Source organism: Pseudorca crassidens, chromosome 19 (assembly GCF_039906515.1).
Source record: "Pseudorca crassidens isolate mPseCra1 chromosome 19, mPseCra1.hap1, whole genome shotgun sequence".
Taxonomy (NCBI): domain Eukaryota; kingdom Metazoa; phylum Chordata; class Mammalia; order Artiodactyla; family Delphinidae; genus Pseudorca; species Pseudorca crassidens.
This window is the reverse complement of record NC_090314.1, coordinates 4,989,157-5,005,658: the sequence shown is the minus strand read 5'-3', so window position 1 is coordinate 5,005,658 and position 16,502 is coordinate 4,989,157. Positions and strand designations below refer to the sequence as shown.

The 16,502-nt window shown below is 50.7% G+C and overlaps 1 protein-coding gene and 1 long non-coding RNA gene across 7 annotated transcripts in view; one reads left to right on the top strand and one right to left on the bottom strand.

The window, feature by feature from the left end:
- The window catches only part of LOC137212254 (uncharacterized), a 317,962-nt gene that overhangs the window by 62,991 nt on the left and 238,469 nt on the right, over window positions 1–16,502 (top strand). The window lies entirely within an intron of this gene.
- Window positions 1–16,502, bottom strand: part of SPECC1 (sperm antigen with calponin homology and coiled-coil domains 1) — a 246,070-nt gene that overhangs the window by 73,821 nt on the left and 155,747 nt on the right. For all 6 annotated transcript variants that reach the window (XM_067715414.1, XM_067715412.1, XM_067715413.1 and 3 more), the window contains 3 exons: window positions 6,053–6,260; window positions 3,037–3,110; window positions 2,506–2,684 (listed from right to left, as the gene is read on the bottom strand). In XM_067715414.1, coding sequence (XP_067571515.1) covers window positions 2,506–2,684; window positions 3,037–3,110; window positions 6,053–6,260 — 461 coding nt within the window. The remainder of the gene's footprint in view (window positions 1–2,505; window positions 2,685–3,036; window positions 3,111–6,052; window positions 6,261–16,502) is intronic.

Below are 16,502 nucleotides of genomic sequence, written 5' to 3'. Positions count from 1 at the left end.
TGAACCAGGAAGGACTTCTGAGTTCTCATCAGAAGACTGTCAAAGTCAAGAACCCAGGCAGCCAAGATGGAAACCCTCTGCAGCTCTGGGGCCTCGGAGGGTGTCAGCTGGCTGCAAGTCTGGCTCAACGTGGTAGGTTCAGGAAGAGGTGGAGCCATCTGCGAGTAACTTTCCAACAGCCAATGCTTTAGAAGGGCAGCTAGCCGGGGCAGCGGAAAATCAGACAAGAAACCACTCTGGCAATCATCTGAAGGGCAGTGACAGCCAAGAAACCCACGGACGCCTGCAGGGTTCCAGCAGCACGCCATGTTCTGAACTGCTGTCAGTTCTCGAATTTTGAAACATTTTGTGATAAGGGATTAAACTGCTGGAATTAGGAGGTAGGTTTGCAAATCACTGGAAAATCAAAAGAGAAACATACTGTGTTTGAAAAAAAAAGTGACCCTAAGTTTGAAAACGTTGGATGTAGCACATGGGGCCCTAAACTGTCAAGACGCAGGCAGATTTCCTATCGTATCAGGGTTCAAGTTGTATAATCTGACCTGTATCTTAGAATCTAAGTAAGAAATGCAGCATCCCATACAATAACTTATTTAGGGCCACCTCTTAAACTCAAGGCTTGTCTTTTATCATTTATCTGTAAATTCACATATATATGAAGCAATGCAGGTTATGACGTGGTTCCTCTTCCAAAGACACACAATAGAAAAGCAAGACACATGGACAAATATACAAAAGCAGACACCAAAGCAAACCAGAATGACCTCACAATCATTTCAATAGAGAACACTATGAAATCTAGTTTTCCTATTCTGCTTTTCCCTTAAAATTCACGTGCTTTTGGTGGCCAGAGGGTATAGGTGTGACTATAAAACTACGATCTTGATTTTTATAAACAAAGGGCCGCCAGATTGATTGAAGCAAGTTTGGTAAGAGAATCAAAAGAGAATTCTGAGCAGAAATCTACTCCTTCCACTGCTGTGAAGTTCATGATACTATATCAGACCCAGAGGCTCAGGATCCAGCCCCTGTCAACCCTGGAAAACAGGTAAAAAGGGCAAACTGTACAAATCTGCACCCAGAATGTAATAAATCTGATTTTTAAATTCTACTACATCTTATGTTGAGAGACATCCAAAAATTCAAAATAACTTCTAATAACCAAGAATCTCAACATCAAGGACATCTATTCCTGATGGGGAAAGAGACAGCACTGCATTAGCTGAAGCCTAAAATACTGTAGATAGTCTTGTTTGTAAACCATTTAAATTTTAAGCAATAACCAACTCTGGGCTCACTTTCGGAACAGCTTATTCTGAAAGCTCGCTGTTAAGAAGGGCCTGCTTGGGTAACGGACTGTAACGATCCCCTCGAGAGCATAAGGGAATCACGTATCAGCCGGACATATGTTCTCCACGCTTACCCTTTCTAATAAAATGGCTTATTTCAAGGTGTTCTGCAGGGAGCCCACGGGGGCTGCTAATACAGAAGCAGGTCCTGGGCCAGGACGGTGAGGCCTCCACCTGGTGGCCAGGCCCCAGGAAGCGGTCAGTTTCTCCCATTGGGTGAGGGTGACCGACACGAGTTGCCCGGACCAACAATGAGATGTAAGGGCATCCTCTCCTCCAAACCCAGAGGGGACGTGGCTAAAACTTTGTCCCCTCGAGTGACGAGCTTTCTCACCAGCGGGAATGGTGGTGACGGTGTTGGGTGGAATATTTCTACCATGGAGCTAGTTATGCCCTGGCCGTGGGGTTCGTTATACCCTGGCTGTGGAGTTAGTTATTCCCTGGCCGTGGGGTTCGTTATTCCCTGGCCATGGAGTTAGTTATTCCCTGGCCGTGGGTTAGTTATTCCCTGGCCGTGGGTTAGTTATTCCCTGGCCGTGGGGTTAGTTATTCCCTGGCCGTGGGGTTAGTAATTCCCTGGCGTGGGGTTAGTTATTCCCTGGCTGGGGGTTAGTTATTCCCTGGCCATGGGGTTAGTTATTCCTTAGCCATGGGGTTAGCTATTCCTTGGCCATGGGCTAGTTATTCCCTGGCCGAGGGTTAGTTATTCTCTGGCCGGGGTTACTTACTCTCTGGCCGGGGTTAGTTATTCCCTGGCCGTGGGTTAGTTATTCCCTGGCCGTGGGGTTAGTAATTCCCTGGCGTGGGGTTAGTTATTCCCTGGCTGGGGGTTAGTTATTCTCTGGCCGGGGTTACTTATTCTCTGGCCGGGGTTAGTTATTCCCTGGCCGTGGGGTTAGTTATTCCTTAGCCGTGGGGTTAGCTATTCCTTGGCCATGGGCTAGTTATTCCCTGGCCGTGGGTTAGTTATTCCCTGGACGTGGGTTAGTTATTCCCTGGACGTGGGTTAGTTATTCCCTGGCCGGGGATGGGGGCAGAGGGACCTGGAGGGAGGGGAGGGCTCAGGACAGACACCCAGCATCACGTGCGTGGATGCCGTCGGCCCTGGCCAGGAGGGCAGGTGGGCCCGGCCCAGGGTGCGTGCGGCATGACCCACCTGCCGCGGGCCCGCGCGTCCCCCAGGGCCTTCTGCAGCCGGGCGTTCTTCTCCTCCTCCTCCAGCAGCCTCCGCTTGACAGCACGCAGCTCCTGCTGGGCCTCGCACTTGATGTCGTTGGCCACCACCACCGCTGTCTGCAGGTCAGCCTGGAAGCGCCGCCACTCCTCCGTCTCGTCCTGGAAGAGCCGCAGTCCGCGCCCGCGTCAGACCGGCCCCCAGGCAGGGGCTGCGGGGCCCCGGGCAGGTCCCCGAGCAAGGCTGGCTGTAGCAGCCTCGCCGCCGCCGGGAAAAGGCGCAGGCGGGGCTGCAGCCTCAGGTGTCGGAGTGCCTGTCCTGAAATCAAGGCTGCCTGAACTTCCCTCCCGGCCACACCGTTCATGGTTCCAGGACCCGGGCCCCGCAAACCTGCTATACGCAGCGGGCCAGGGAGTCGTCAGGGCACCTCTCAACGGCGTCCACACCCATGTTCCCGGGGACCCCTCCAGTAAAATGATGGCGGCGTCCCATCCCTGCGTGACTGCGCCTCACCTTTATCTGCTTTGTCAGCGTCTTCAGCTGCCTCTCCAGGTCTGACTTCTGTTCCTCCAGTTTCATCACGTTGCCTGGAAATGAACAGGCAGACGGAGTTGGAAAAGTCTCAAGACCCTGGGGAGAAGCTAAGCTCGGAAGCAGAGCAGACCCAGATCCTGCAAGAGGCTTTGAAGTCCACCCCTTCCGCCTGCCGGGGCCCCATCCCAGCATCCTGAGCACGGGAGCCAGAGGCGGGGGCTCCTCCGAGAGAGGGGGGGATGATTCGGGAAAGCGGCGGCGTGAGGTTAGGGCACAGCCTCACAGAGCTCCGGGAAGAGGGCAAACAGCGGCTCACACTCACACACTTACTCTTGGCCTCCCTGGAAGTGAACGCGGCAGCCTGAACGTCCTTCATCACCGTGAGGTGGAGGGAGGGCTTTAGCGTAAGAGCGGATATGGCTGGTTATTACCGTCGTGACTTTTAGGTCAGTTTCTACAGCCATGGGACTTAACTGCAGTTAAAACTCTGAATCACTTGGGAAGCTTTCCAAAAGAGCAGATGTTCAAGCCCCAGACTCTGCACAGACTCAGAATCCCCCAGGGTGACAAGGGTCTGGCGGGTGTACGTTAACAGCTCCACTGGGGACTGGACTTCCTTTCCTTAGTAAAGAACATCTTACTTGGAGGGTGTTATGCTCAGTGAAATACGTCAGAATGAGAAAAACAAATACTCTATGATCTCACTTATACGTGGAATCTAAAAGTATACAACAAACCAGGGCTTCCCTGGTGGCGCAGTGGTTGAGAGTCCGCCTGCCGATGCAGGGGACGCGGGTTCGTGCCCCGGTCCGGGAGGATCCCACATGCCGCGGAGCGGCTGGGCCCGTGAGCCATGGCCGCTGAGCCTGCGCGTCCGGAGCCTGTGCTCCGCAACGGGAGAGGCCACAGCAGTGAGAGGCCTGTGTACCGCAGGAAAAAAAAAAAAAAAGAATACAACAAACCAGTAAATACAACAAAAAAGAAGCAGACTCGCAGACTCGCAGACATAGAGAACAAACTAGCAGTTACCAGTGGGGAGAGGAAAGCGGGGGCAATATAGGGGCTGGGGATTAAGAGGTACAAACTATTAGGTATAAAATCAGCTCCAAGGATATACTTTACAACACGGGAAATACAGCCAATATTTTAGAATAACTATAAATGGACTGACACTTCAAAAATTCTGAATCACTGCCTTATACACCCGTAACTTATACAATATTCTACATCAACTCTACTTCAATAAAAAAATAAAATAAAATTGAATTAGAAACTTAAAAAAAAAAATCCTCAGTCCCTCGTTCTCTCAAGTTCTCTCCACGTTGCTGTCAAGAGTCGTTCAGTTTAAATCTGATCGCGTCCGTTACACGTAGTGTCAGTTCTCCAGTGGGTCCTCATGGTCCCTCCAAAGCCGTCCTTGTCTATTAAGGACATGAACCGGAACTACCAGAAAAGCTTCAAAAAACCCACACATGGTCAGGTTCTACCCCAGCAGTTCAGGTTCACACATGGGGCCTGAGGATTTGTGTTTGGGGTCAACGGTGCAGAAAAGGACAGCGCTCCGTAACTTCTTTTTATCTTTCTGTCCATTCCTCTGAAGGGTCTTAAGGGGGAGGAGCGGTTCATTTCGAGATGGATTTTCGTGTCCCCGCGTATCCTGGTGAAAAGACACCTATCAACACCCTAACGTCCCCAACAGACGTTAACGGCTTCTCAAAAGATGCAGGTCTGTCACTGTTCTTTTCAGTCTTGGACACATTATGACGTAACCAGAGGGAGTGGGCCTGACATGTGCTCCGGATAGTAATTACATGCTGCTTTCTTGGTGTGTCTGTGCTGACTTTTTAGGATTTGGGGACAGTATGACCGAATTCTCAACAACAATAAATCACTGAAGCAAAAACAAACAAAATGCAAACGAAACAGGTCTCCTCCTGTTTGGCCCTGTACTTGTCCGGTCCGGCGTCAGGTGTTCTGCTGTACTCTCAGGTGAGACCTCTGAGAAGAGCCTGGGTGACAGTGATGCTGAGTGTCCTGTCGTCACCCCCACATTGCACACGAAGTAGCTGTGACGCTGACCACCGGAGCGAGGCATAGACTACGCGGCCAGGTGCCACAGTCGAGGCAGGTACGTACAGTCGCCAGGCGCACGAGATCAGCTCCCGCGGCAAAGACGGGTCATGTTCCCGTAGGCCTCAGGTCCCGACGTTTTGCACATCGGGAGGGTCAAGCTTTCCGCTGCTCTGCATGGGCGCCGGCGGCAGTGGGAGCGCTGTGAGTACTGGTTTTGGGGGTTACAAGTCAGTCTGGGCGAGCAGGTGAATTCGAAAATAAGGGTTCCTCAAATAATCAGGATGGGCTGTACCCGCTGGGGGACTTTTCAGGCAACCAGCGTGCTACTGCCAGTAAGGCCGTGCCACTAAAAGCTCTGCACGCTAGTTCTTTTGTTACGAAGGGAAAACATTAGATGCGATCATTTGATAAGGCTTATTTGGACAAGGCAGGCAGTGTTTAATCTCTGACAAACATCCCTCCCTATTCAAAACAAGCAACCGGTTCACAAGTAAGGCATACAGTGGTGCCTCCTGAGTAAGAAGGGGGTAACATCTGTAAGTCACTTGATACCAACCATCCATGGGGCCCATGCTGGAATTGTTTTCTCCTGAGGCCAAGAGCACACGCCGTCCGAATCGGTCCGACCCCCTGCCCCCTACCCTTCTATCCATCAGAGCCCAATGGCAACACCTGTTGGCACCTGCCGTGTGGTCAGCAGCGGCTCACACGCGGTGCTCCTAACTCCACACACTGTCCGCCCACGATCCACAGTCTTTCTTCTGTATCACCTGCTTTGCAGCTCAGTCGAGGAGACTGACGATTCTGTCTCTTTTAACTGCCGTTCTTCCCGGGAGACCACAGCACACGCAAGGGGAAGACCTCTCACCAGCATGCTCCCCTCCCTCCTGACCCACGCGGCCCGGGGCTTGGTTCCACTTACTCTCCAGCTCACTGATGAGCTGCTTGTTGTGTAACTTGACGGCTCGATGCTGCTCCACCTGGTCCTCCAGCTCGAAGATGGTCTCCTTCATGTCTTTAATCTCCGCGTCACTCTCCGACGCTTTCTCCTGCAGCTTCAGGCTGGTTCTGCTCAGCTGTTCTGTCTGATGATCGCATATCTCCTTCAAGTAAGAATAATCCTTTTCCACCTGGAAGAAAAGGAAGGTTCCCTGCTCACCTGGACAGGAAAAAGCTGCCCGCACGTCAGCGTCAGACCCATCGATGCAATGGCAAAGGAAGCTCTGGGCACGTGTGTGTCCGGCACCGTCTCTGTATCCTGAAGCCTCGGAAACAGCCAAGGCAGCAGACGTGCAGAGGAACGTGGTGGATGTTAAGGGGCCAAACGGGGGGATTCTGGGCCCCTTCCTACAGCCTACAGAAAGCTGCATGTGCTTATTAAATACCCTTCCTTCCTGCCCCTTCTGCGGTGCTGCCCAGCCGCCTCGCGTCCGCTATGCTGCCGCGCCCCCTGCTGGGGCCCCAGGAGGCTGGCACCCCCCCACACACCCCCCAAACCTCTGTAGCTACAGTTGTTTCTTTAGAGGAACATCCATGTGACAGCAATGCCAGAAATGCGCACACGCCAGACAGGGAGAAGCGCACAACACGCCCATTTCACCTGTTCAAGTTTAATCAGTGAATGTTCTCAACACACAGAAAAGCACCAAAGGTGACGGTAACCAGGCACCAAAACAGATGAACCCATGGTTAAATGTTGCCACGTCTGCGAAATCTTTAACGTTTGTTAAAGCCTCAACCTTCCTTCCCACACCAGAGAGTGTCCAAAAATTGTCATGTGGTTTTTCCTCGAATGGTTTTTCAGATTTACTATATGTGGACGTGCCCAAGATAATACACAGTATTGTTCTGGATGTCTTTAAAGTTTTACACAAATGATATTACACTGTATGAAGCTTCTGCAGCGCACTGTACTATACTGTGTTGTATCCTACGGTAAGATGCTCTTGTCCGGTATTATACTGTGTCCTGTTATATGCTATGCTGATTACACTTCTGTAACTTGTTTTCAACTAGGTTTTTGAGGTGTATTCATGATGATACACATTGCTCTGGCCAGTAGTCTTTTTTTTTTTTTTAAGGAAAGCTTTATTATTATTATTTTTTTTTTTTTTTGGCCGTGCCACAAGGCTTGTGGGATCTTAGTTCCCCGACCAGGGATTGAACCCGGGCCCCTCGGCCATGAAAGTGCCAAGTGCTAACCACTGGACCGCCAGGGGATTCCCTAAGTCACTACTTTAGATGCTGCATTGTGTTCTATTGTCTGAATACACTAATCATTTTATTATTATGAACTATACCCTGTTTCTGTAGTTCTCTGTTATTAAATAACTATATATTTGGTAACATAAGCTTGATACCTAACACATTTCTTACTAGATTTGGGAGAGGGGGTCTCCATATATGATACAATTTTTTTCCAATTGCATTTAATGTACAACACGTGTAGGCCGTAAGCTCTGTGGGGACAGAGCCCATCTGCAGTCTTCCCCTGTGTATCTATCCCTGGTGCCAACACCGCCAGACCCATAGGAGGCATCTAACGAGTAGCTGATGAATGAATAAACAAACACTGGAGGGCAGTATTGCACTGGCTTTCAACTGGGAGGTTGTGACAAAGGATAACTAAGGAAGGAAGGGAAGAAGGGAGGAGCAGAGAGACAGAGCGAGGAAGAGAGCGAGAGAGAGACGACGGGGGGGGGGGGGGGGGGGGGAGAGAAAGAGAGATAGAGCGAGCGCCGGTGTGGGCAAGGTAAGGGGGAGAGTGATGGTGAGAAAGGGTGGCTCTGGAGGGCCATGCCCATTGCTGCAGGGGGGTCAGGAGCCTGAAGGCTGCTGCGTGACATCCAAGGAGCGGAGGCTGCAGGCCCAGAGCCGGACTGCAGAGTTTAAATCCCAGTTCTGCCAGACCAAGTCCTGTATCCTTCCAGCTCCCTGCCTCAGTTTCCTCATCTGAACAATTAAATGAAACAGTGCGCTTCACGAGTTTATCACAGTGCCTGGCACATGGTAGGCATGCGAAGGAAACTAGTATTTCTCTCTGTCTTCGTGTATGCACATTAAATGATAATACAGGTCCAAGAAAATTACAACACATGGAAAAGGCCAGAAGTCTTACGTTCTATGATAGCTACTTTAATAAACAGAAGGCAACTCCTAAAGATAAAGAACCACTACACCTTGGCTACTAGAAGGCTGACGTCTGGCAGCCTTTAAAAAGCAGCCACAGGGCTCCCCTGGTGGTGCAGTGGTTGAGAGTCCGCCTGCCGATGCAGGGGACGCAGGTTCGTGCTCCGGTCCGGGAAGATCCCACGTGCCGCGGAGCGGCTGGGCCCATGAGCCATGGCCGCTGAGCCTGCGTGAACGGAGCATGTGCTCTGCAATGGGAGAGGCCACAACAGTGAGAGGGGCCCGCATACCGCAAAAAAAAAAAAAAAAAAAACGCAGCCACGGAGGGCACCTGTGAGTCTTGCATCCCGAGTCAGACCTGGCTTTTCTTCTGCAGAGTGACCAGGCTCCACATCATGGAACCCTCAGGCTGAGGGCTGCTCCCCTGGGGTCTAGAAACACGCCCATTACTTGGCTGGGACTAAAACGGGAGGATGTGACCAGGTGAGGCAAGGCCGAGGGCCTGAGGAGGTCTCTGCGTGCAGCAGAGGCTGCCGGCCTCTCAGCGGCTCTGGCCTCCCGTTACGTCCTCCGTGTTGGGGTCATGAGCACAGGCACTAGTGTAAGCTCAGCGGTGGGGAGGGGCCCCTGTGATGTGTGCCGAGTACAGCTGAGGCCAGCCAACCCATACGCCAGTGAGTGCACTCTTCCAAATTACACACATCGCTCTTCCTTCTTGATTTGGGGATAATTCTCTCAAGTTTAGCCATGTATTCTGGAAAGCTCTTTTATTTAAAAGAAGAAGAAAAAGAAAAACCCTAAGTAGCTTCACAACTCTTCCCCCAGGGGCTGGGTAGTAACAGGGAGGTACTGTTATATTCCTCTCACAGAGTAAACTAATGGAGAGAAAAATTCAATCATCTGAAAAGAACAGTCTGTTCAGCCGCTCAGACCAGCAGCCTGCCCCTGACGACTGTCGGGTTCCAGCTGCCCCCGCACCCAGCCAGTTCCCCTGAGCCCAGCTCCTCTAGTCCAAGAACCGCACTCGGCGCTCACACACCCGGTGACGTGGTTTCTGTCCAACGCTTCCCTTTAAAGTGAGAAATTACTCACGTGTTCCAAGCACCTCTCCTCTTCAGAAGCCAACTTTCTCTAGAAATGGGCCGTGCAGAACTGCACCACAAATATGTCAGATGAATTCCCTGGGAGCCCAGGAAAGGTGGCGCTTAAAGCCATCCCTGCTGCTCTGACAACCAGCAAAGGCAGGTGGCAGCAGAGACCACTCAAGAGGGACTGTCTTGCGGGGCTCAGCCTGAGCCCGACGGACGGGGCTGGGATCTCAGCAAGGCTCACCACCTTCCCTCTGGCCTGTCAGACACTGAAACTGAGGACCCGCTATTGTCAGAGGACTGTTCCCAGGGAAACTGACCCTGAGATCTGGGCTGTGCACAAGGAACTCACCCGGGAGCACTGTGGAGACCCACACCTGCAGGGCCGGCGGCAGGGCCGGCGGCAGAGGGGGGCAGCGGTGGAGCGGTCACAGCAGAGGCTCAGCTCCTCCCAGGGCAGTTCTGCCCCAGGACGCCCTCCAGGGCTGCCCCACGCTGAAGCAAGGGCCAAGGGCCAGGCCTTTCCCCACGCCCTCACCCCCAGTGGATGAGCCATGGGGGCACTCACCCCGGAAGGCGGTGGCTTTCCCCACAGAGGGCGGGTTCGGGGAGGGGCTCCAGTGGGGTGCTCGGGAGAGGAGGGCTTCGGTGCTGGGGGCCCTGGGGGCGCCCCCCGTCCCCCCAGATACTACAGAGCATTCCTGGGCTGGCCACGGGGGGCACCACACACACCCCTAGATTCTTTCCCAGGGGAGTGGACAAGCGGTTGGCATGGTTTCACCACCAGGTGATCTGACCACGGCGGGGGAGGGTCGTCTACACGGGCAGAGGGTGGTGACGGCAAGTTTAGAATCCTACCCACCCTACCTGCAAGGACGTGTCCCCCCGACGCCACTGAGACGCTTTGCGAACCCCAGCAGAGGTAAATGCAGGGTGTCCTCCTACTCGTATTCTTCCTGTGTCTCGGATACCGGAGGAGCCAGGGGTCCTCGGGCACGAGAATGGAGGGGCCTCCTGGACTCGGGGGCATCCCCGTCCCGCCTCAGCATCTGCCCGTGGCTGGGTCAGCAGGTTCCGAGAGCAGCCGGGCTTTGCCGGCCTGGACGTCCCTTCTGGCTCCACTACTCCCACGTCCGACAGCCGTCCCTCCTCAAACCCGCTCCGTGTTCCATGACACCCCACCTTACGGTAAGCAGCACAACCACGCCGTCAGTGACACAGCCAGAGATCTGCAATGAACTGAACCCCTCCTCTCTCCTGCACACCCCCAAACGACCCGCCTGTCCATCAACTGACGAAGGGATAAACAAAACGTGGTCCGTCCGGACAACGGACTATTGCTCAGCTCTAAGCAGGAATGAAGTTCTGGCTCACGGTACGATGCGGATGAACCTCGAAAACGTTACGTCAAGGGAAAGAAGCCAGACGCAAAAGGCCACAGACTTCAACTCCATTTAGATGAAATGTCCAGGGACAGAAAATAGAGCAGCCGTGGTTGCCAGGGGCTGCGGGGGAGGGGATACCGAGGAGGTGACTGCTCCCAGGTACAAGGTGATAAATACGCTCTAAAAGTGATGGTGGCGACGGCTGCACAACTCTGAGAATATACTAACCCCCACAGACTTGTACACTTTATATGAATTGTATCTCCATAAAGCTGGCATTAAAAAAAAAATTCTTCAGAGGCTCCCACTGGCTTGAGGGTACAGTTCAAAGCTCTCGACTGGGTCTCCTCCAGGCCCACCGCAGGTGGCCACCGTGCACTCAGCGACTGCAAACCACTTCCTTGATCGGCGGCCGAGAACTTGCTGTTCTCTTCCTGCGGCATTCCCGCTGTCCCCGCCCCACCGACACACCTGGGTAACCCTGACTCCCCTCAAGATTCAGGTTATAAATCAAACAGGAGGACGTGTCTTGATGACTCAGCTTTTCGCTGAGAACTTCTCTACTGTGTTTGCACGTAAGAAAATGTTTCCTGGTTCATCGAGACCCAACCGGTTGCTTTCTTCAAACCAAAGGGCTTTGGCCCCCATAAGACTACACTGTATTTGAGCCCTTAAGGTCTGCTTTCGATGGTTCTCTCTCTCTCCTCTTTACTGTCACGTAACCAGGAAGCAGCGTAAGTCAGGGATGAAGACTAAGAGCTCGGGGGTCAGACCCGACTTTGAATCCTGGCCTTCATCAGTTAATTAATTAAGCCTCGTAACTTCATCATTCTCTGCCTCAGTTTCCTCAACGGAAAAAAAAATAGATAATGACAGTACCTACAGCCTAAAACTACGACGATTAAGTGAGATTAAATGACCTAAAGGCCCTAAGAGTGCCTACTAAAACGGAAGCTGTTATTAAAATACGACAAACTTTTATTTTTTAACATACTGATATAAAATTCTAGCAGCCTCGCTCTCCTAATTCTGTTGCGAGTTTCTCTGACATTCACTCCTTCATTCATTTACTCACTCACTCAACAAGCATTTACCGGGTGCTTAATACACAGAAGAAGTCACATGTCACGACTGTACATAGTATGACGGCTTGAGTAACTGTACCATGAGCGTGTGTTATTTTGTTGTGTTTGTTTTACATCGAACTTGGTTATTCCAAAACTCCTTCTGCTGACTCTTGGCCCTGTTCTGAGCAGACACCGCTGATGGAGAGCCGGGTCTCATTCACTCTGGCCTACGTTTGCACTATTTTTTTACAGTGCTACTCTGCACGGGACAGGGAATAGACAGGCTAACTCAGTCTGCACTTTTGTTCTGGAAAAAGAAAAATGGCGACGGAAAACTCAAGGAAGAGGGTAAAAAATCTGTATTTCACCGGGGAACCCTCGAGGAGACCTTCCGAAGCCAGGGCTGTGATGCTCCCCGAGGTGTTTCCCAAGATCTCACCGGGGAGGTGAGCGCTGGGGTGGCCAGAGGCTTCAGAGACCAGTCCTGCGGTCACGTTAAAGAAGAGAATGGCGCTCAGGCCCAACTCAGCACCACCGAGGTGCCCGAGGCGGGCAAGAGGCCCCATCTCATTCGGGACATGATCACCTGGGTCCACAAGCCCACAGCCCCCCAGAGCTGAGGGTCTCCCTAAAGAAGGGACACTGCAGTTGAGACCTAAAGCTTAAGACAGGACCTGCGGGGGGAGGAAGGGGGCAGCCACACCTGAGGGCGAGAACTGCGCCCGGCGGGGGTGGGGGTGGTGGGAGGGCAGTGAAGGGGCCGAGGCTGGAGGGGGAAGCAGACAAGCAGACGGGTGGGGAAGTGACCACGCGGAGTCCTGCTGGCTGTGGCAACGGCTCACCTACCCAGGGGCCACTCCCCCTTCTTTTCTTACTTAGAACGCCCATTTATTCAGGAATCAGGCTGTGATCCTGTGATTTCAGGGAAGGTGACCAAGGGAGGGTGTGTGACCCAGTTCTGACCAAGTATAAAGGGAGGGCTGCTGAGGGGCTCCCAGGGAAAGTTCTTCCCACGGGACTGAGAGCCTCCTGCCTGCAGGGACCGTGGGGACCAGAGGCTGAAGAGGTCGCGCTCACCTGCACCCCAGGCAGGAGGGCTGAGAGGGTCACGGAGCCGCCAGCCTGGAGCCGTGACGCTACCCCGCCTGGATCCCAGGCTCTGGGTTACGGAGTGCAGTGCGCACCTGCCGGCTCGGGCACCGACACCAGGGGTCTGTTTCTCACGGTCCAAAGCGTCACCTGGGTATCCTCACGGACCACCTGCTATTTAAGGCAGGGTCCAGGTCCCTCCAGTCCTGGCAGGGTCCTATTCTCAGTCACGGAGACAGGATCATCCAGTTGGCCACGCCGTCCTCTCGAATTCTGCTTTTGCCGTTTGTGGCCAGTAGCTACCCTAATTATTCTGCCTTGGTGACCAACGCTGGTCGCACGATCATCATGTCACCTCTAGTTTTCCCCGACCATTCACAGCAAGTGTTTCTTTACGATCCCCTTACTCCTCGGGACAAAACACCTGAGTTTTTGCAGAAAGAACTGAATTTCAAAGGATACCACCTATAAGCTTTCAACCTCAGGAGGGGAAAAACATCAGTGTTTTCTCTGAAAATGTCTAGGTTCCAAGCCTTATAAATTCTCTGGCTTGACATCAAGATCCCAAATGAATGAAAACTTGAAAGTCAAAAAAATGTAAACCTGGGTTGCATTATAGTCTGGAAACAATGATGTGGTCCAACTCCACGTCCCTGGCTGGCTGGGGCAGGCACTTGTGCGATCGCAGGAGGCCGAGACCTCAGGATTCTGTGGAAATCAGCCCCTCCCTCAAAGCTGTGCAGAGGTAGGTTACATACTCACACAGAAAGCTGCCAGCAAAGTTATATAATGGATGTCAAAGAAGCTCAAAGAATGAAGACATTAGCTGAAGACAAAGAAATGAGAGGAAGAGAAAGCCTACAAAACATTCACACCATTAACAAACACACCCGCCAACTGTCCACTCACTGTATGAGGAACTGACACACACGCACCCCACCCCCTCGCCCCGTACCAGAAAAAAGTACTTTTTAAGGCCTCTCCGAGGCTCTTCTAACAGTATCTGAGTCACTTAAGTAACGTATCTAAACTGGAGACTTCTCCAGATTTACTAAATCTAAAAGGTCACAGGATGGTTTGGCATTGCCTTTCCTCTCTGTAAATAGGTTATTTTGTTCTTTTCTCGTAATATTCACCTTCTGCCAAGAATCAGGTGGACGGATGCAGGGCTCAAGGGCAAGAGCTGTTCAGCACCACGCAGTCTGCTTGGTGACAAAGAGGACAGCCACCCTGGCCTCTGCTTAAGGAGGTTACGTTTGAAAGTTCTATGCAAAGTGTCCAGTGAAGCAGTTGAGAACTGGAGACTTAGAATTTACCCAGGAATGCAAAAGTGGCTTAACGTCAGACTGCCTTAGAAAGTCTGTTACCCTAATCTACCTCATTCACACATTAAAGGAGAAAACTCATTATGATTATAAAAACTATAAGATTTTAGTAGATGTACAAGATCTACTGCATAGATCTTACAGATGTCTAAGGTCTACAGCAAATATAGAAAAATTCAATCCCCATCCTTTTTTTAAAAACAAGCAATGAAGTTAAAACACTAATTCTTCGCAAAATACTTGCATAACTCAATAAAAGGTATACAGCCAATGCCTACCATGGACATCCTTCATGATGAAATGCTGAAAGCACTCCCTTTAAATCAGGAACAAGGCCAGGATCCCTCTACCATCACGCTTCTACTGTACACTTGGAAGGGGCCCATGGTCACCAAATTAACCATCAGCTGAGTCAGGAGGACCCAAGCGTTCTAGCTGATCCAGCATTTATATCCTCATTAGAGTTTTGTGCTAAAAGTGCTCTGGTTTCCTTTGGGCAAGAATCCCTACGTCTTACCATCTAAATTCACGGTTGCTGGTGGGTCAGTTGATATGCTTCGGTGGGGCTACAATAAGCTATTAGGCTAGGAGATCTGGGTTTTACTTTCCTACGTAACAGAAAAGGGCATAAAGATTAGAAGTTACAACTTCTCTGTGTACAAGCACAAAATCACAGACCTAAGATCTCAATCTGTGACATCATGCCTCACACCTTTTACCTCCAACTCATGTCAAAATACTAGCTAGGACCTTTTTCATCCTACTGTCAAGTATGTGATCATTCTAATCAGCAAGCAATTAATAAAGATATGGAATATACAAATAATATAATAAACAGCTTGATTTAAAGCATATATATTAAAAAAATGCTTTTTCTTTCTCTCCAAAATAGACTCCATTTATCCTAGAAAATTCTAGACTTTACTGTCTTCATTTAGCCAAAGCTATAATAAGGGGCAAATTCATAGCTTTAAATACTTATACTATCAACCAAGAAAGGATAAACTTAAATGAACAAAGAATTCTACTCAAGAAACTAAGAAGAAACCAAAGAAATATACAAAAGGTAGGATGAAAGAACTGATAAAGATAAAAGTAGAAACAAATTAATCAGAAAGAGATTAATAGGAGAACTGATAAACTAATCCAACTGGGTCTTTGTGTTCACAGAATGTGGAGTGACATACTCTGTTCCCCTGAATTGGAAGATTAAATATTGTAATTATGCCAGTTCAAGTTTGTATGCATGTCAAAATGTGCTTAACCTAGGAAAATGTCTGAAAAGACAAAGAGTAAAAATGTTAGCGGCATTTTTTTCCTCCAAGTAGTGAGATTAAAGGTAATATTTATTTTCTTCTTAAAACTTTTCTGTATTTTCTAAACCTTCTGTGATGAATATACAACTTTTTGATCAGAAAAATAAGCTATTGTCTTAAGATGCCAAATTATTTCTCGCTGATGCACGTATTTAATGTAATGCCAATGGAAATAACAAAGAGACAGATGAAGGACTGAGGGAGGACTTCAAGAAAGTTGCCTGGGAGATCAAACATTTTGCAACAGAGTAACAGAGGGGGGATTATTCCAGACACGAAATCTCAATGTAAAGCTACAAATTACCAACCGACAGTTCACATGGGCACCTGGCTAGTACCTGCCAAGGGTACCGCTTCCACACTTTCAATAAAATGCTGTGAATTCAGAACACAATGATAAAAACTTCTAACACTGCCCACCACTCAGATCGGCCCAATGCCAGAATCAGGCTCAACTGTCAATCAGTGACAATTCTTAAGGCAGATAAAGCAGGAAAGAGAAATCCCCCTGGGGGTTCAGGGCAAATTTGTTTCTTAAAAGAGTGACAGCCTCTGAAATAAGGTGGGAAGATGTTTTCAAGTTCTCTCACCAAGGGACCCCTAAATCACAGACCCAGAGCTTAGAGGAAACAGGAAATTGGAAGCCACCTGTCTACACTTTTCCAGCACTGCTCTGTGGGTGGGCAGAATATCACACAATTGGGCTTCCCTGGTGGCACAGTGGTTGAGAATCCGCCTGCCAATGCAGGGGACACGGGTTCGAGTCCTAGTCCGGGAAGATCCCACATGCCGCAGAGCAACCGCACCCGTGTGCCACAACTACTGAGCCTGCGCTCTAGAGCCTGCGAGCCACAACTACTGAGCCTGCATGCCACAACTGCTGAAGCCCATGTGCCTAGAGCTTGTGCTCCACAACAGGAGAGGCCACCGCAATGAGAGGCCCGCGCACTGCAAGAAAGAGTAGCCCCCGCTC